Source organism: Tasmannia lanceolata, unplaced genomic scaffold (genome assembly GCF_043159265.1).
Source record: "Tasmannia lanceolata isolate RefF3 unplaced genomic scaffold, GAP_Taslan_0.1 ptg000012l, whole genome shotgun sequence".
Lineage (NCBI taxonomy): Eukaryota > Viridiplantae > Streptophyta > Magnoliopsida > Canellales > Winteraceae > Tasmannia > Tasmannia lanceolata.
In genome coordinates this window covers 50,397,092-50,416,676 of record NW_027518689.1, presented here as the reverse complement: position 1 = coordinate 50,416,676, position 19,585 = coordinate 50,397,092, and the positions used below count along the sequence as shown (strand labels likewise).

At 40.6% G+C, this 19,585-nt stretch overlaps 1 protein-coding gene across 1 annotated transcript; it reads left to right on the top strand.

Moving 5' to 3' along the window:
• Positions 1 to 7,252: 7,252 nt before the first annotated feature.
• Positions 7,253 to 10,334, top strand: LOC143888921 (uncharacterized). The gene is made up of 4 exons (XM_077393301.1): positions 7,253 to 7,816; positions 7,907 to 9,355; positions 9,443 to 10,201; positions 10,326 to 10,334. The coding sequence occupies exons 1-4, from the start codon at positions 7,253 to 7,255 to the stop codon at positions 10,332 to 10,334; spliced, it is 2,781 nt and encodes a 926-aa protein (XP_077249416.1).
• The last annotated feature ends 9,251 nt before the right edge of the window (positions 10,335 to 19,585 follow it).

The following is a 19,585-nucleotide window of genomic DNA, read 5'->3' as shown; positions in this document are numbered from 1 at the left end:
CTTGACTCTGTTTGGATATATTTAGGGCTGGTGCCCCTGGTTAGGATATATATGTATATATATATATATATGTATTGTTTTTTTAGATTAGGGTTCTCCCTTTTTTCTCTTTAATTAGAGTTCCTTATTCAATTCAGTGGGTTACATCCACTCATTATCCAGTCTCAGATCTAGTCTATGACTCTTATTTGTCCATTATCATCGTCATGATCTGTTATTCGATCTTTCGGTTATTGGATTAAACCCCGTGTCACATAGTTTTTAGCTTTGGTCAAGTTTTATCCAATTACCTTCTTCTCATAACACTGTCATTTTGAGATGATTAGTATTCTTGTTCAGAGTGCTACATTACTATTTCTTCTTACCCATGTACCCTTTGTAGCACTGTCATGCTGCCAAATTTTACCTAGAACCTTTTGTGGATAGAGTTATGAAAATCCGATATAGGGGGTCCCAAGTTATAATAGAAATGGCAACTATGAGGAGGGAGAATGCGGTTGTTTAAGAAAACTAGAATTTACCAATTTGAAAAACTTAAACCGATTAAGAGATCAAAAACAATATTTTAAGCATACAAGTTAAATCTAATGGTGCAATGCAAATGAAAGAGCAAAGAGATAGAAAGAGTGCACCCGAGATTTAAAGTGGTTCGGTCCTCAAACCCGAGGCCTACTCCACTCCACCAACCAAACCCGTTGATGGCTTCACTATTTGATCTTCTTAACCTTGGCGAAGATCGGTGCCAATTACAATTGCTTTAACCTTGGTGGCAATCCTCACCACGGAGAAAAAAGGGCTCCGCTTCTCCGAATACTCGCCCGAATACAAATCTTGAAAGATGAAAGAAAGAACTAAAAAATCCCTTCACAAGGGTTATAAAAGATGTACAATTGAGAGCCTATGATCCAAATCCTAGAGTTGGTGATGAGAGGCACAATTGAAGCTTGATTCACTCTTGGGTATTCAAATGAGGTTTAAGAGTGTTAGGATTGATAGTTTGTATGTTTAGAACACCCATATTTATAGGAAAAACAAAATATGACCGTTCAGTGGCATTACGGTAATTCCAGCAAAATTCCAAACGGCTCTTTTTCAGACCGTTGGAGTGTTCTCGGAGTTCCGAGAATTCTCGGAGTTCCGAGAAAAAATCTCGGAGTTCCGAGAAGCCACACAGAAATTGGAAAAAGTCTACTGGACCATTTCTCGGAGTTCCGAGAATAATTCTCGGAGTTCCGAGAATTCTCGGAGTTCCGAGAAAACCTCTCGGAGTTCCGAGAAGCCTATGCAGAGCAGATTTTCAATTCTGTTTTTGGGCTTCCAGTTCTCAACCAAGATGGGATTGCTATGAGGGTTCCAAGGTGTTGGAACTCCACAAATATAATCACTTGTCTATTTAGGGTGTGTGAGATTACCTTAATTATGCCTCTAAAAACCTAATCTAGGTTTGGATCAATTACAAAAAAAAAGGTCTTCAATATTAATTTCTTCATGTCTTCAAGTCTTCATGACTTCTTGCTTGATGACTTATGCCTTCCAATTAGTGGTCCAATGTGGGCTTCTTGGCCTTCAATCCAAGCATCCTTGATCTTACTTTATCAAGATCTACAATTTAGACAAACAAACACATTAGTGATAAATGATCACTTGTGTATTGGAATCATCAAAACAAGATGGGAATGCCAAGGTAAAAACCATTGGGCTTACAATCTCCCCCTTTTTGATGATGACAAGCACAAGAGATTTACAAATCAAAGCATATACTCTTTTCACATTTTTCTTACACTAGAGACTTTACTCTAGATTCTTCTCCCCCTTTGTCATCAACAAAAAGAAGGGGTAAGAAAAACAAGGGTTTAAAATTTACAATTTTAAAGCTCCCCCTTTTTCAAAGAAAAATTCAATTTTAACTCCCCCTAGTTAAAATAATTTTACAATACAAGAGGGGTTATCAAAAAAACATACAAATGAAATATATTCAATTTTAAGTTCAAAAGCCTCTAATCTACACAATATGAATATCATCATATGGGGGTTTTGGGAACCCAAGATTTCTTGGTCCCACCTCTAGCCCTACTCTTGGATGCACATTGGAATTGGTAATGACCATTTATTCCACAAAAATGACATCTAACAAGAGGGTTAGATACACTAGTCCTATCATGATAAGCATGTTGAGGTCTAAGACTAGTTTTACTTAGGATTATGTCAATAATTTTATTTCCATTTAGAAATCCATGTAAACATAATCTAAGTCTTTCATTTTCATTATGAAGATGGGATGTTTGAACTAAAAGCTCATTTCTTTCATCTTCATAAGAATTGGAGGAGCTTGCCATATTTTGAAATTTTAAAAGTTGGCAAGTTTTCTCATCCAAACTACCCTTAAGGGTATTAATCTCAAGTTTATGATTTTCAAGTGTAACTTGTTCTTGAGATATGGAAGAAGATAAATCACTTTTCAAAAATTCAAGTTCTTTTTCTAACTTTAAAATGGATTTTTTTAGAACTTTGTTTTTGGAAATTTGGGTATGCAAGGTTTCACATAATTCATCATAAGGTATGCTATCACTTTTACTACTAGATGAAGAATATGAGGGGTTAGAGTTTACCTCAACTTCATGGGCGAATGTCATGAAGCAAAGATCATCTTTTTTATTTTCTTCCCCTTCACTTGAGCTTTTGCCCGATGTGCTTAACGCATCCCAACCGGCGGCAAGAGCCTTATGCTTCTTCCAATCCTTCTTACCCTTGTACTTAGAGGAAGTTGATTTTAGAAGTGGACAATCCGGTCTTTTGTGTCCTATCTTCTTGCAATTGAAGCATCTTAAGGCTCCATCAACATCACTTTCTCCTTTCTTTTTCTTATCTTTCTTATGCTTCTTTCTCCACAAGCTCTTGAATCTTCGTAAAGCTTCTTCTTCGTCACTATCCGCTTCACTTGATGAGTCTTCCTTGGAAGCCTTGAGTGCTAGGGATTTAAATTCCCTCTCCTTCTCCTTTGGCTTCTTTTCCTCTTGTCGGCTAGTAAGGAGCATCTCATGGGTGATGAGAGATCCTACAAGCTCCTCTATGGTTAGCGTCTTGAGATTTTTTGACTCTTGAATCGCGGTCACCTTTGGATCCCAATGGGGAGGAAGAGACCTAAGTAACTTACTCACAAGCTCATCGTTAGGATAAGATTTACCAAGATTAGCTAGTTCGTTAGAAATAATAGAAAAACGAGTATACATTTCCGAAATACTCTCGTTTGGACTCATTCTAAACATTTCATACTTGCTCTTTAACAAGTTTATTTTGGAATCCTTGACTTGTGATGTTCCCTCATGGGTAGTTGCAAGGGTATCCCAAATAGTCTTGGCGGAATCAAAAAGAGCAACTCTATTAAACTCCTCGGTAGCTAAGGCACAAAACAAGGAATTTATTGCTTTGTAGTTCAAATTTGCTTGCCTTTTCTCTTCCACATTCCATTCTTCAAAAGGATTGGAAGGTACATTGTATCCATTTTCAACAATGTACCAAAGTTCCACATCTATCGAAAGAAGATAGATGCGCATCCTTGTTTTCCAATGTCCATAGTTTGACCCATTGAAGAAAGGAGGTCTAGTTGTGGAATGGCCTTCCGGAAGTCCGGTTCCAATTTGGTGTGCCATTTCACAATTAGAAGTTGCCAAATAAAATCTTTCCCTAGTTAGATTTTGAAATAACTTTCACAAAAATTTTAAAATCTTTTAAGAGCCAAGGCTCTGATACCAAGTGAAAATCCGATATAGGGGGTCCCAAGTTATAATAGAAATGGCAACTATGAGGAGGGAGAATGCGGTTGTTTAAGAAAACTAGAATTTACCAATTTGAAAAACTTAAACCGATTAAGAGATCAAAAACAATATTTTAAGCATACAAGTTAAATCTAATGGTGCAATGCAAATGAAAGAGCAAAGAGATAGAAAGAGTGCACCCGAGATTTAAAGTGGTTCGGTCCTCAAACCCGAGGCCTACTCCACTCCACCAACCAAACCCGTTGATGGCTTCACTATTTGATCTTCTTAACCTTGGCGAAGATCGGTGCCAATTACAATTGCTTTAACCTTGGTGGCAATCCTCACCACGGAGAAAAAAGGGCTCCGCTTCTCCGAATACTCGCCCGAATACAAATCTTGAAAGATGAAAGAAAGAACTAAAAAATCCCTTCACAAGGGTTATAAAAGATGTACAATTGAGAGCCTATGATCCAAATCCTAGAGTTGGTGATGAGAGGCACAATTGAAGCTTGATTCACTCTTGGGTATTCAAATGAGGTTTAAGAGTGTTAGGATTGATAGTTTGTATGTTTAGAACACCCATATTTATAGGAAAAACAAAATATGACCGTTCAGTGGCATTACGGTAATTCCAGCAAAATTCCAAACGGCTCTTTTTCAGACCGTTGGAGTGTTCTCGGAGTTCCGAGAATAATTCTCGGAGTTCCGAGAATTCTCGGAGTTCCGAGAAGCCACACAGAAATTGGAAAAAGTCTACTGGACCATTTCTCGGAGTTCCGAGAATAATTCTCGGAGTTCCGAGAAAACCTCTCGGAGTTCCGAGAAAACCTCTCGGAGTTCCGAGAAGCCTATGCAGAGCAGATTTTCAATTCTGTTTTTGGGCTTCCAGTTCTCAACCAAGATGGGATTGCTATGAGGGTTCCAAGGTGTTGGAACTCCACAAATATAATCACTTGTCTATTTAGGGTGTGTGAGATTACCTTAATTATGCCTCTAAAAACCTAATCTAGGTTTGGATCAATTACAAAAAAAAAGGTCTTCAATATTAATTTCTTCATGTCTTCAAGTCTTCATGACTTCTTGCTTGATGACTTTAGCCTTCCAATTAGTGGTCCAATGTGGGCTTCTTGGCCTTCAATCCAAGCATCCTTGATCTTACTTTATCAAGATCTACAACTTAGACAAACAAACACATTAGTGATAAATGATCACTTGTGTATTGGAATCATCAAAACAAGATGGGAATGCCAAGGTAAAAACCATTGGGCTTACAAGTTAGATAACCATGAGCCTATCTTATCATTGCCTCATGAGTTTGCTTTACCCTGACCTCCCTGTATAGCCGTTATGCTGCCAGATTTTATCCAAATTATTTTGAGCATGACTGCTAGTCTTTAGAGTCAGTTTGCATTGTTTCGATTCCCATTTTCAGTATTAGTTAGCTTAAAAGTTCACTCTTAATGGGAATCTCTGATTTGATCAATTGCGTTTACGTTCTTTCGTCAGTGACCCATACATGTCATTGTTGCTCATAATCTATTTTATTATCCTTTTTTGGAGGATAACCATTCTTGTGTTGTATCATAGATTCATTTTGTGCATATATTTGTTGTCTACCTGTTTCGTTTTGAGATCTGGCCGATGGCTCCTTTGTTATCCTCATGACCATGATCTATCATCTTGATCTCCTTGATCGTAAAGTTAATATTCATCGCCAGATTTAGATCCAGCCTATGACCTACTTCTGTCATTCCATGACTGTGTTCTATTTTCTGATCTGTTGATCATTCTGATCATAGATGAAAAATCCATTGTCACCAATCGTATCCTTCTTATATAAATGATTGTCAAATTATTCTTATCATTTGCAAGGTCCTTCTTATTCCTTCATAATCTCTATCTTATCTGAATGTCAATTTCAATCATGTCGAATAATATGTTGAAGATTTGGATAAGTGAAGCCATCAGAACCCTTCCGCGTGAGCATGAGCGAAGCATGATTGATCGATTCATAAGCACGTTCAATTACTTGAGCGTATCTGGTATAAATTGGAAATTTCTTCAGGCAGTTGCAAAGCTTTGGGATCCCATTCTTCATGTGTTTCGATTCGGTTCCTTTGAACTCTGCCCAATCTTTGAAGATTGGTGCGCCTTGCTAGAGATCACATCTGAAGGACTCTGGATTCAACCTGCAAACATAAGCTCTTCTAATTTCCTCTTTTGCGGGTTATTCAAAAATGATATCGTTGATGCCTTACCTTGCTTCAAAGGCACGCATGTAGAGGTCCATATCCTTATTGAAATTTTTTCTAAAAACAATGACCCTACTAACTCCTGTTTCCAAAGCTGTCGGCGTAGTGCCTTAATCTTTGGAGTTTTTGCTCGCCATATCATTCGTGGCGACCCCCGTGTTGCCCCATTGGCTTTGCTGGGCATAGTAGACCAGATTAACAAAGGCAGAAATCCTATTCCTACTATGTTAGCAGAAACTATCTTAGGACTAGATCGTATTGATCCTTCAAAAGTCCAAAATAGTTTCTATGGGTGTGCTAAACTGCTTTATTTGTGGCTTTGTGAAAAGCTTACTATTCTTAAGCCACAAAATTCCATTAAGTATACCCTTAAGGATCATTCGTCATGGCAATCAATGGCCAACCAACCCCAATCCATTGACGAATGGCACCATTGGTTGCAGCATGTAGACCATGACCAACTTCACATGGTGAGTCATTCCTGCCTTCAGGTCATTACTAGTACTTACCCATATTCCTTTGTATATCTTATGGGTTTGGAAAAATCAACCTTTTACGCACCCATGCGTTTGCTTTACCAGATTACGGGAAAGCCATATCCTCCCAGAATCGTAACTCCTCCTCTTTGCGAGAAACTTACTCCTGATCTCATCCAGTCTATTGTAACTGCCTGGAGAAACAAAGTCATTAGTCAGAGATTTGCTCTATCGTCTAAGATCGAGCAGAATGATTTTTCAGAAGAACCCGAGGGAAAGAGAGCCCGTATCGAAAGACCTTGAAGACCTTATCATATTTTTTTGTCGTATTGATTTCTTCAAATATCATCTGTTTATCTAATTGAAATCAAAGACTGATGTTTTCATCAATTGTAATCCCAAATTTCTTATCAATGAAAGTGTGTTTTCTGTTTCTCTTGTCATTATTTGATGAGAATAGTTTATCTCAATTATCAAATTTTTAATCTAGTGTTTATATTTCCATTACAGGATTCTTGATTGAGCAACCATTGCTCCTAAGAAAATCCTTGTTTCAAAATCAACCTGGTCCCGTCAGTCCGCTGATTCCAGGCTGAGTCGTTTTTCTTCCTCACCAATTTCTTTTACCTCCCCTGCATTACCTTTCTCCAATCTCCAGGAAATCCCTTCGCCCATCCAATTTCCTATCGCACAGATGGCCGACTCTGGAAGTGCTTTGGCCGAGATGAGTGAGATGATGAAGGCTATGCTTCAGCAGATGAATAACATGAATGAGGAGATAGCCCGTCTGAAAAATGATAGAGAGTCTACCTCCAAAGAGCATGTGGCTCAGCACCCTTCAGTAATACCTCCTCCACCTCCTGCAATGGCCAGGCCTGCGGTTTTGAATGTTGAAGATGATATCGAGGACGAACAGTATGCAGAACATATTTGTCTCCCTCATCTGGAGAGAGACAATGAGGGAAGAGTGATGGCAGACAGAATAGACAAGCTGACTAAAGAGATGGAGAATATAAAATTCCAGGGCCTGAAGAAGCTGAATATGGCAGACTTTATGATTTATCCAGGAGTCACACTGCCTCCGAGATTCAAAGTGCCAGACATGGACAAATATGATGGGACAGGGTGTCCTAGAAGTCATTTAATGTCAGTGCTTCCGCTTCTGCAGCAACATGGTTTATCTCCAGAGCAGGTTGCTCTCTTGTTTCCCAGATCTTTAATTGGGGTGGCTAAGAAATGGTTCTTGAGCTTGAAATCTGAGGAGATCCGAACCCTAGAAGACATCGCCAATAGGTTCGTCGAGCAGTTCTCCATGGAGGAGGGGATCGACGTAACTAAAAGAGATTTGAAAGCTTTAAAGCAGGGCCACAATGAAACCTTCACTTCCTTTATCCGCAGATGGAGAAGGAAAGCCGCGCAGATGACTCATCGTCTGCCAGATGAGGAGCAAATCAAAATCGTGGTGAAGAACCTGTCACCACAATACTATCATCACATGGCCATCCAGTACTTTCTTGATTTCAATCATCTCATCAAGACGGGAACCCAGATAGAAGATGCATTGTCTAAGGGTTTGAGATCGAGAGTTCCTTCTGATTCAAGAGAAGGAAAAAGACCTATGGTTGCACCTAAGGAGGTTCATAATATGAATACTGCTCCGCCAGCACGGAGAGTAAATTTTGGTGAAGGTCGCCCGGAGAGAAAGGAGCCAAGACGATTTGATCCTTTGCCATATTCCTTGTCAGTGGCATTAAAGAAACTGTTGAGGGACAAGAAGATCGAGTTGCTAGAACCTAGGGAGGCTCCGAATCCTCTCCCGAGGTATTGGAGGAAAGATTACTACTGCGAGTATCATAAGGGTGTCGGACATCTGACTGATAGATGTATGGCCTTGAAACATAAGATCCAAGACATGATTGAGGCAAAGAAAATTTCTGTTGAAGCTCCTAATGTCACTCGCAATCCTTTGCCAACACATGCAGCCCCTCCGCCAAATGTTTATGCAATCCTTACCGAGGAAGTTGTTTTGGATTACTCTCGTATTTGTGCTGTCATCTCTGAAGAGCCATATGTTCTGAGGTGGGAAGAGGGAGACAGTGATGCAGAAGATAAGAAGCCTTATGTACTGTCTGCTCGAGATGGGGAATCCGCAGAATCTGCCGAATGTTCATATGTCCTCAAATTTGAAGAGGGAGAGAGCAGCGAAGAAGTCCCTTATGTTCTAAGATTAGAGGACGAGGATTTGTCGCTCTTGAATGACCAGTGTGATGAGCTCCGTCACGTCACACGTGGTGGACGAGTCTTCAAGCCAGCTGAGCTCAGAGTCAAGAATCCCGCTGAAGTTGCAAGAGGGGTTGATCATCAGAATCAAAAGCAAAAACAGAGTTTAGATGATGAGGAGGACAATTTGTTGAAACAGCTGAAAAGGACACAAGCCAATGTGTCCATTTGGGGTTTACTGATGGCGTCGCCAAAGCACAGGCAGGTTGTGCTTCGTGAGCTGAATTCGTCCCAGGTATCAGTTGAGATTACTCCTGATGAACTGGTCAGTTTAGTGGCCGTGACAAGAGTTTCACAGGATTTCTCTTTTACTGACAAAGACCTCCCTCCAGAAGGAAGAGACCATGTTCGCCCTCTCCGAATCACCATAATTTGCAACAAAAAGAGAGTGCCGGAAGTCTTGATTGATAATGGGTCAGCTTTGAACGTTTGCCCATTAAATACTGCAACTACCTTAGGGTTTGAACCAACAGATTTCATACCATCTGAGCAAGGTATATTGGCATACGATGGCACTAGAAGGGATGTGATCGGGATATTGGCCACTGAGATCGAGATTGGAGGGGAGACTTTTGAAGTCGAATTCCAAGTGCTCGATATCAAAACCTCTTTCTTTCTTCTCCTGGGCCGACCTTGGCTGCATAAGGTCGGAGTTATTCCTTCGACGCTGCACCAGAAATTGAAATTCGTCAGGAATAACAGGGTGATTACAGTACGGGGAGATCCAGAGCCTGAAATTGGGCAGATAACTGCCGAATCAGTTGATGAAAGTGCCAAGGATGTCAGCTTGACTGGATTCTCATTAGAGGTCTCTACTATAACTATGGCGGAAGCCATGAAGGAGGAAATTATGTTTTTAACAAGCACCAATGTTAATGTCGCAAGGATGATGCGACGATTTGGTTATGTCCCAGGAACTGGCCTGGGAAGAAATCTGCAAGGCTTGACTGAATGGCCATTAATGAGGGCAATAAATGGATTATTCGGGTTAGGATATCAGCCTACTCGAAAGGAAGTCCAAGAAATGAAGGCTTACATGTTGAGATGGGCTACATGCCGCCGCCGGGGTGTTGAGTTTCCAATGGGACCGTTCAGCATGGTCATGAATGGTAGATTCAGAAGGGAAGGGGCTGATTGTCCGTTTTACGGTTTTTCTGAGCCTTGGTATGATGAGACTGGGAAGAAGCTGCCAGGTCTAGAGATTTTCTTTACCGATGAACTGCCGAAGAACTTTTTCTTTGAGCAGATTGCCGAGACAGCTGAATTAGAAAAGCAAGACTCGGATTGGGTTGAAATTTTTGAATCAGAATCCCTAGACTCTTTGTTTCAGGTTGAGGCATCGGTTGTGGCAATGATTGGAAGAGACACACCCTTCATAAACCCAATAAGCTCCATTACCCCAGCTGGGGGACCTTTGGATAACTGGACCTCACAGGTTATACCCCAAGTATTCTTTCAGTATAGTCCAGTCCCTTCAAAAGAGTCAGTCGTTTCAAAATTTGTGTCAGTTTCTGAGTTCGTCCCAGAGTCTGTCATTTCTAACTTTTCTTTTGATGCAGGTACTATAGAGGTCCGGTCTACTTCTGAAGTGGGTGACGAGTCTATTCTTGGTGGCGTCGAGTCCGAATTTGAGGACGTCCTCGTTGATTCTTTGTCTGTACATGTTTCCCATTGTGTCGATACTGATGTCGACTTATTTTTTCATTCTGTTTCAGAGTCTGTAAAGCCCGGTGTGGGTTATTTTACTGATGTAATCATTGATTCTAATGAAATAAAAGACTCCTTTGCTTACATTCCTGTACTTGTCTCTTCTACTGATTCTGCTTCTAAACCTGATCAAATAACTAATAATAAGAATCAAGACTCCCCATCCAATGAGGTAGCCGACGAAACTCCTCTTGAAATCAAATATATGATTCAACAAGAGGAGAATCGCCGAGCTAAACCACTTGAAGAGGAAATTGAAACTGTAAATATAGGTGATGAAACCTTAATTCGGGAGATACGGATTGGCAAAATTTTATCTCCTGAAGAGCGCGAAGAATTAATCATCTTGCTAAAAGAGTTTAAGGAGGTTTTTGCTTGGTCTTACGACGACATGCCGGGATTGAGCGAGGACATTGTCCAACACAAATTACCTCTAATCCCGGGCATCAAGCCTAAGAAGCAAAAACTCCGGAAACTTAAAACAGAATGGGAGTTGAAAGTTCATGATGAGGTTAAGAAACTACTCGAAGTAAAATTCATCGAAGTAGTTGAGTACCCTGAATGGCTTGCAAATATTGTACCGGTGCCTAAGAAAGACGGAAAAGTCAGGATGTGTGTCGATTTCAGAGATCTGAACAAGGCAAGTCCGAAAGATGATTTTCCGCTTCCGAACATTGATCTCTTGGTTGACAATACCGCTGGACATGCACTCTTATCCTTTATGGATGGATTCTCAGGGTATAACCAGATCAAAATGGCGCCTGAGGACATGATGAAGACGGCATTCATTACTCAGTGGGGGACGTATTGCTACAGAGTGATGCCGTTCGGTCTCAAGAATGTTGGTGCCACCTATCAGAGAGCTGCGACTACTCTTCTTCATGACATGATTCATAAGGAGGTCGAGGTCTATGTAGATGACATGATTGTCAAAGGCAGGACTCGGCCAGAGCATACAGTCGCTTTGAGAAAGTTCTTTGAGCGAATCCGAAAGTTTCAGCTTTGCTTGAACCCTAATAAATGTGTATTTGGGGTCACGTCAGGGAAGTTGCTTGGATTCATGGTCAGTGAAAGAGGAATCGAAGTGGACCCTCAGAAGATCAAGGCTATCCAAGAAATGCAACCACCAAAGACAGAAAAGCAGATTCGTGGATTCCTGGGCAAAGTGCAATATTTGAGGAGATTCATATCTCATTTAACTATGACGTGTGAACCCATCTTCAAGTTATTAAAAAAGAATTCCTCCAAGAAATGGAATGAAGAATGTCAGGAAGCGTTTGAAAATGTCAAGCAGTGTTTGTCTTTGCCTCCTGTCTTATCCCCAGTCATTCCTGGTCAACCGTTGTTGATGTATTTGTCCATCACGGATACATCAATGGGTTGTATGATTACTCAGCAGGAGACAGGGTCTAAGAAAGAAAAGCCCATTTACTACATCAGTAAGAAAATGTTGGAATATGAAATCAAGTACACTGTCTTGGAAAAGACGTGTTTAGCATTGGTTTGGGCGACTCAAAGGCTTAGACATTATCTTCTGTCGAACAAGATATTTTTGCTCTCACGGATGGATCCATTGAAGTATTTGTTCGAAAAACCCGCTCTTACTGGAAGAACAGCCAGATGGTTGCTATTATTGTCTGAGTTTGACATCACTTATGTTACTCAGAAATCAATTAAAGGACGGGTCATTGCTGAACAGCTGGCTGATGCTCCTGTTGAGGAGAATGCTTTTCTGAAGGCTGATTTTCCTGATGAAGAGATCATGGACATTGAAGAAGAGACTCCGAGTTCCAAGTGGCTTATGTATTTTGACGGAGCTGTCAATAATCACGGTCAAGGAATAGGGGCTGTTTTGGTATCTCCAAAGAAGGAGTACATTCCGTTATCCATCAAGTTGCAATTTGAGTGCACCAATAACATGGCTGAATATGAAGCATGTATCGCAGGACTTGAGGCAGCATTAGCTTTGCGAATTCAAGACATCGATGTATTTGGAGATTCAATCCTGATCATTTGTCAAATAAATGGGGATTGGAAGACAAAAGAAGCGAGGTTGATCTCATATCACACTTATCTCGAATCTCTGGTCAAAAAGTTCAGGAATGTCACCTTCACTCATCTGTCGAGGACGAGGAATCACTTTGCTGATGCTTTAGCCACCCTGGCATCAATGTTGGACATTTCTGCGACAATGGAGGTTCAGCCTTTAGCTGTAAGGTTACAATGGGCTCCAGCACATGTTAATGCCATTGAAATATCTGCCAGGTGTCCAGATGGTAAACCATGGTATACAGATATCAGAAATTTCATTTCAGGCAAGGGGCATCCGCCTGAAGCTTCCAGTAAAGAGAGGAAAACTCTTCAGAGGTTCGCTGCCAACTTCATCATTTGTGGTGAAGAGTTGTACAGAAGGTCATTTGACGGTATTCTGCTTCTATGTGTTGATGAAGATCAGGCTGCAGAGCTCATAGAGCAAACACATGAAGGTGTTTGTGGTCCTCACATGAACGGTAAAATGTTGTCAAGAAAAATCCTTAGACTTGGTTTCTATTGGCCCTCAATGGAAACAGATTGTTTCGCATTCGTGAAGAAATGTCATAAATGCCAAGTTTATGCGAATCTTATTCATGTGCCTCCGTCAGAGCTGCATTCTATGACCTCGCCGTGGCCGTTCTCAGTATGGGGGATTGATATCATTGGCAAAGTCTATCCTAAATCGTCGAGTGGACACGAGTACATCTTAGTGGCCATTGACTATTTCACAAAATGGATAGAAGCTGCTTCATATGCTTCCATAACTTCCAATACAGTTGCGAAGTTCATCCGCGCAAACATCATTTGCAGATATGGAATACCTCATGAGTTGATTTCTGACAATGGATCTCACTTCAAGAAAGAAGTAGTGCACCTCTGCGAAGAGTTCAAAATCAAGCATCATAAGTCATCTCCTTACAGACCGCAGACAAACGGGGCTGTAGAGGCAGCTAATAAGAACATCAAGGTCATAATCAGTAAGATGACCGAGACTTATAAAGACTGGTCGAATAAGCTTCCTTTTGCTTTGTGGGCTTACAGGACATCGATAAGATCCTCTACAGGTGTAACTCCATATTCTCTAGTGTATGGAATGGAAGCAGTCCTCCCTGTTGAAGTGAGAATCCCGTCCCTAAGAGTTATGATGGAAGCGAATATGTCAGAGTCTGAGTGGGCAAGAGCCAGACATCAGGAATTGCAGATGATTGATGAAAAGAGGCTGAGAGCCTTGTATCATATCCAAGGGTATCAAAGAAGAATCGAAAGAGCCTTCAATAAGAAAGTCAAGGTCCGAGAGTTGAAGCCAGGAGATCTCGTCTTGAAGTCTTACCGGGCACCGGTGTTTGATCCCAGAGGGAAATTCAGACCAAATTGGTCTGGTCCTTACATTGTTGATGAAGTCCTGCCTGGAAAAGCCATGAGACTCCTCAATGAAAATGGAGAAAAATTAACAGAACCTACAAACCTGGACCAACTAAAAAAGTACTATGCTTAAATACACCAGGAGGCCGTCTTTGATCGATCAGAGCTTAAAAGCCAATTACCTCAAAGTCAAAAATCCTTTGCAAACACTTTTGAGCCTATAAACGAAAACATTCTTTCTTTGATAAACTCAAACCAGGGGCATCTTTTATGACTTGCGTCATAAAAGATATTGAGTCTGAACTACGTCATGACCTGATCCCTCTCTACAGGGTACGTAGGTAGCCTGATCAATTCTGGTTCGGTCAAATCCTTCAAATCTTTCAAATCTTCAAAAAAAAAAAAAGAAGAAAGAAAGAAAACAAACAATTTTCGAAACCCAAATGGACGAACTACGCGGACCTGATTCCCATTTTTCTTTGGGGATACGTAGGTAGTCTGGAGGGCCAGATTCGGTCAAATATATGAAAACTTACCAAATGTGTAACTTGTTTGAACCCAAACCTACATAAAAGTCTTTCTGGTGTACTTAGACCCAGGTTTGTAGAAAAACAGAAAGAAAATAAAAAATAATGGAGTCTTAGACCCGCTAGACTGGAAACCCGCAAGGGCAGTTGTGGACCCCGATCCTGAGGACGTAGTGCCGAGGGACGCGAGATCCCACCTGCAATCCTCAAAGATCTCCACAATGTGAAGGAGAGCTCTGCCAAGGAACTCTCGAAACGGATGCCACCCTCACAGCATAGCATGAGTGGCGATATAAAAAGAAAGAGATACATCCTGATCCAGAGCCAGGGCTCGAGACCAAGACATATCTGAAAAATAACTCAGAGTCGCCATCCATGGATGCGCCATGGAACCAAAACAAATGCTCTGTTTGCAATGGATAACCAGAGATACAAAAGATCCGTGCCTGATGACGAATGGAGAAGGTCCGAAGAGCGCCCCCAATTCGCCCGAGTGCGAACACTTGGTCTCTTATGCCATTTTTCATTAACTTTGAAGAAGTTTGGGCAAAAATCATGTGAAATGGGAACAATCCTCAGGAGTCGTCTACCTAAGCATGCATTTCCTGAGGATAAAGATAATAAACACCCATAAAATAAAATAAAAGATGTGTCGCCTAATGATTGCTAGGTTATGAGTGACATACCTAACTGGCGTCTAAGTTCTGGTGGACGAACACATGCATGCTACAACTACAGGTATAAGGTCTGCACAAGAAAGTAAGAAAACACAACAAAATATACAATATAACAACACAACAAATCCTAAGACTCTAAATGATTTAGCCCGAGTCCTCGGATGGTCTGATGTTCATCCAAAGAAGCCTACGTATCCCCGCCTCCACGAGAATCAAGGCAACGTAGTTCTTCGCACCTATTCTAAACTATGATGCCTAAGACACCTAGACCTCTATCTTAGACTCGATCTAAAAGACCGGACTAGTTCTTAAAGCTTATTGTACGATTACTTAAATTCCAGTGGATTGTAGATTTTAGGACACCCTATATGCCCTAACTAAATGCAGGTTAGCCCCTAGGCTAATGCAGGTGGTTCCTACAACCTATGTGTAACTAGGCTGTGTGCCCTAAGGAAAACAATAGGATTGCTAACGTATCCAAGACCTAGTCATCAGTCGGCGATGTGAATCGCCAACTAACCGGACGGAGGCACTCCTAGCTAGGACAAACCCCTAACTCTAAAACAAACACAAACAAGCACACAAACAATCAAACAACCTATCAAAAGAAAAACCCTAACTCTAAAACTCTCTATCTAGGAGAAACTCCTAACTCTAGAGGAAGATCCTTTGAAAACAAGATTTTAAAGGTTTTTGAAGAAGGTTTAAAACGTTTATTTACAAAAAAAGTTTGGCTGGACTTGGGATAAAAATCCCGAGCTGCACTACGTACCTCGTGAAAGAGGATCAAGCCAACGTAGTTCGAAACGAACTCTCAAACTACGCTTCTAAAAGAAACACTCAACACTTTAGATTTTTAAAGGGTTTTTATGTTTTTTCAATGTTTTTGATATTTTTAAAGTTTTCAAATGTTTTTGAGTTTTAAATTTCTAATGTTCTTGGATTTTTAAAGCTTTTTCAATGCTCTAAACCTTTAAATGTTTTCAATCTTAAAGGGGACACGCAAGTAATACCATAAACTAAGGCAAAGCCTTAAAGCAAAAAGGGGAAACCCCAAACAAGCAACAAAGGTCTCAAAGAGACGAACCACAACAAGAAACCGGCGTCTCAAAGAGACAAACCACAACAAGAAAGATAGTGCCCCAAGAACAGAGAAAACAATCTAAGATCCTAAGCAGGGAAGGCTCTATATGACTGAGTTAGTCTCTAATGGAAAAACTCCTAACTAATAACACTAGGGAGGAAGTACAAATGAGTCAGAGACTCTAATAACACTACAAAGGATGAATGAGTCAAAGACTCTCTAATCAGGGCTGACTCCTATGCGAATGGACTATCGAATAAGGAGACGCTCACAAGTAAAAAGGAATAAAAGACCCTGTGCATAGTTGACAAAGGTGAAACACCCAGCCGGGCCGGACAGCTACCTAGCCCCAGGGTGCAACAAATGTGCAACCCAATACCCATAAGGGTAGGGGTATGCTGCCAAGCCGAGTAAGGTGTTCTCCCAAAACCAAACGACGCACAAAGAGGAGGTTTAGCAAGAGAATGAGACTGGGTAAGTCTCTTAGACACAGAGGTAGGATAGAGAAAAATGCTAGCAAGACTGGGCAAGTCTCCTATATACAAAGGAGGGGTATGCTACTTGGACTGAGCAAGTCCCCTAAAGATGGGCTTGGGCTAGCGCCTTCATCGCCCTCGCAATGAGAGGGGATTCTAATATCTAAAGAAAATTAACAGAAATCTATAAGACTGTGTTAGTCTATCAAGGAGAGAAGAAAAGGCTACCAGATAATCTCAAATTTTCAATCAATTATTATAAAAACAAAACAAATATCCGCAAAGTATGATTTACAACTAAAGAGTGCACAATCTGTAAGAATATCAACCATAAAATGGTAAACAACATTAATTAGTCCAGACCAGCCGCTGGATAGCCTAATAAAGCAAGAAACAACATTAAACACTTCTATGCCCAACCACAAGTACCACTGCCCCAATATGGGGGTGAAATCAGATGATGCTAAAGTAATCATCTGATATCACAAATACACAGGATAATATTTCTAAGCCCGCCTTGAGATCAGACAGTACTCATGTCGATAATATCGAATAGAGTAGTCATCTGATCTCCTTCTTTCCTAAAACAATTTATTTAAATAAAAGACAAGTTTATGAACCTCAAGAGAGTCTCACCTGAGCAGTCCATTTATTATCATCTTCAAAACCTAACTCAAAGATTAGTACAAGAGAAGAATATAAAAAAAAATCAAAAGATTATGATAATTCCAATTTATTAAAAATTTCAGTGCATACATGGGACATCAACTTGTGCAGATCCAAGTGTGAAGCGGTGAGCCATAAAACATAAAGACGGGCTCCAAGTAGCCTTATCATTGCCCAGAGAAGGGTTCTTTTTTTCTTTTTTTTTTAAAAAAAAGGTTAAAAGAAATCCAAAAGGTTGGGTAGGCCTACTAAACAAAAGAGCCAGACAAAAACCTTATAATAAGAACTACTAAACAATCAGCCACTAAGGAAGGGTCCTAACTGGCTAAACATTCTAAGAGGAGAGAATCCCTTAACCTGCGAAAACTCTAAGGCAGGAAGGGAAGAGGTTGGCTCAAGAAACATTCCGTCATAGCCCTAATCCGAGGATGATATGCCCAAAATCAAATGGAATCCTAAAATGCAAAGAGTATCCCTAGGAACTTGAAGAGACTGTGCCCCAAACAGACATTGCCTTTGAAATAAAATTTTCCATGTGTCCACATAAACATCCAAGATCGAAGTAAAATTAGAGCAAAAGACTAAACCATAACCTGCTTTTGGATGACAAACATGCACCACAGAATCTGAATATGGTATCAAGCATATACTAGCAGGTTTCCTAATAAAACCAACATGTTTCCAAAGACACTTTTTGATTAAAAACAACGGGCCGGCTGGAAATAATAGGGGCAAAGAAATGTGTAAATTCAACCCGCATTTGCAACACTCAAAATAGAGACATTACACAACGTGCTTCCTTATCTCAAATTGATTTATTGGGAATTTGGGAAACCAACAACCTAAAACATCTGAAATAAGGCGGTCAATTTCATCTTGTTAGCTCCTCACCATTTAAAATAAACATGGATCTCATCAAAAAGTAACTTATCAATCTAATCTGACATATTGCAACCACAACTCAAATAACTTAATTCACGGTTAGCAACATTACAGAATTGAGCAAACCCATTGCTTATAATCTTCCAACTTCGCTTCTTAAACCAGCCCAGTACAAATCAAACACGCTTCCAAACAATATTTTCCCAAGCCCCATATAAAAATCACTTCTCATTAAAACAAAATTTTGCAGCGAAAAATAATAGCCATTTCGAATTAATACATTCTCCTGAAAAGATCGAACTAAAAAAGAAAGCCAATCAAATTTGATAACCCAATGAAACTAAACTAAAAATCCCAACCAAGGATCAAGAAAAACCAAATAGTACTGTTAAAAACTCAAAATTGATAACCCAATGAAACTAAAAATCCCAACCAATGATCAAGAAAACCCAAATAGTACTGTTAAAAACTCAAAATTGATAACCCAGTGAAACTAAAAATCCCAACCAATGATCAAGAAAACCTAAATAGTACTGTTAGAAAATAAGGAACAAATCGAGAGTTGCATGCAACCAGTTGAATCTAAGAAGAATAATTGCAGAGAGATTACCTCGTAGCAGATGTTCGTACCCCTTAAATTACTGAGCTGAGAGTTGAACGAGAGAGAGAAAGCTAGGGTTTGGGGGAAATGAGGGTTTGATCGGATTTAATGGTGTACCGAGAGAGGGGGTTTGATGGTGCGGCCGGCCGGAGTTAAAGGAGATGGAGTCGGAGAAGAGGGCTTATAGGGAAATGGGAATGGGGGTTGCAGATGGTGGTGGATGGGGTTAGGGATTAAAATGGGTTTAAATTTGAAGAAGAGGGTTCTTCTGTCTAGAAGATGATGGAGGTGGAGGTGGGTCTTGAGATTGAAGGTGGCGGTGATAGGTGGAGATGATCGGCGGCAAGGGAGAGGCCGAGGAAAATGATCGGTTGGAGGAGACGATGGCCGCGGCTCCCTTTTCTCCCTTTTCTCTGCAATCCCTCTCTCGCTCTGTTTTGATCGAGAATGGGGATTTTGAAGTGGGTTTGGTGATGAAAAATGGCAGAGGAGATGGAGGTGGGGAAAAAAATAAAATGGGTTTCGCAGATGGGGGAGATGATGATGGCGGTTGGTGGTGGAGTAAAGGAGAAGGTCAAAAAATGGCCGGAGCTCCGGCAGGAATGAAGTCGGAGGTGGGGAGGAAGAAGAAGAAGAAAAGATTGACGGCCAAAGATGATCGTCGGTGATGGCCTCTCCTCTCCCTCTATATATTCTCCCAAAAATGAAGAGGGAGCTCCCTGCAACTCTCTCTCTCTCTCGTTCTCTTCTCCCTTGCGGCTGTGTGAAGAAAAAAAAATCCCTCCTCCCTAAAAACCCTAACT

Bases quoted from the DNA above. Each gene is read 5' to 3' on its own strand.
- LOC143888921 (XM_077393301.1), top strand. From the start codon at position 7,253: ATGAATGAGGAGATAGCCCGTCTGAAAAATGATAGAGAGTCTACCTCC. The intron at 7,817-7,906 runs GTAACTAAAAGA...AAAGCCGCGCAG, and splicing joins CCATGGAGGAGGGGATCGAC to ATGACTCATCGTCTGCCAGA. The intron at 9,356-9,442 runs GTGCTCGATATC...ACGCTGCACCAG, and splicing joins CTTTTGAAGTCGAATTCCAA to AAATTGAAATTCGTCAGGAA.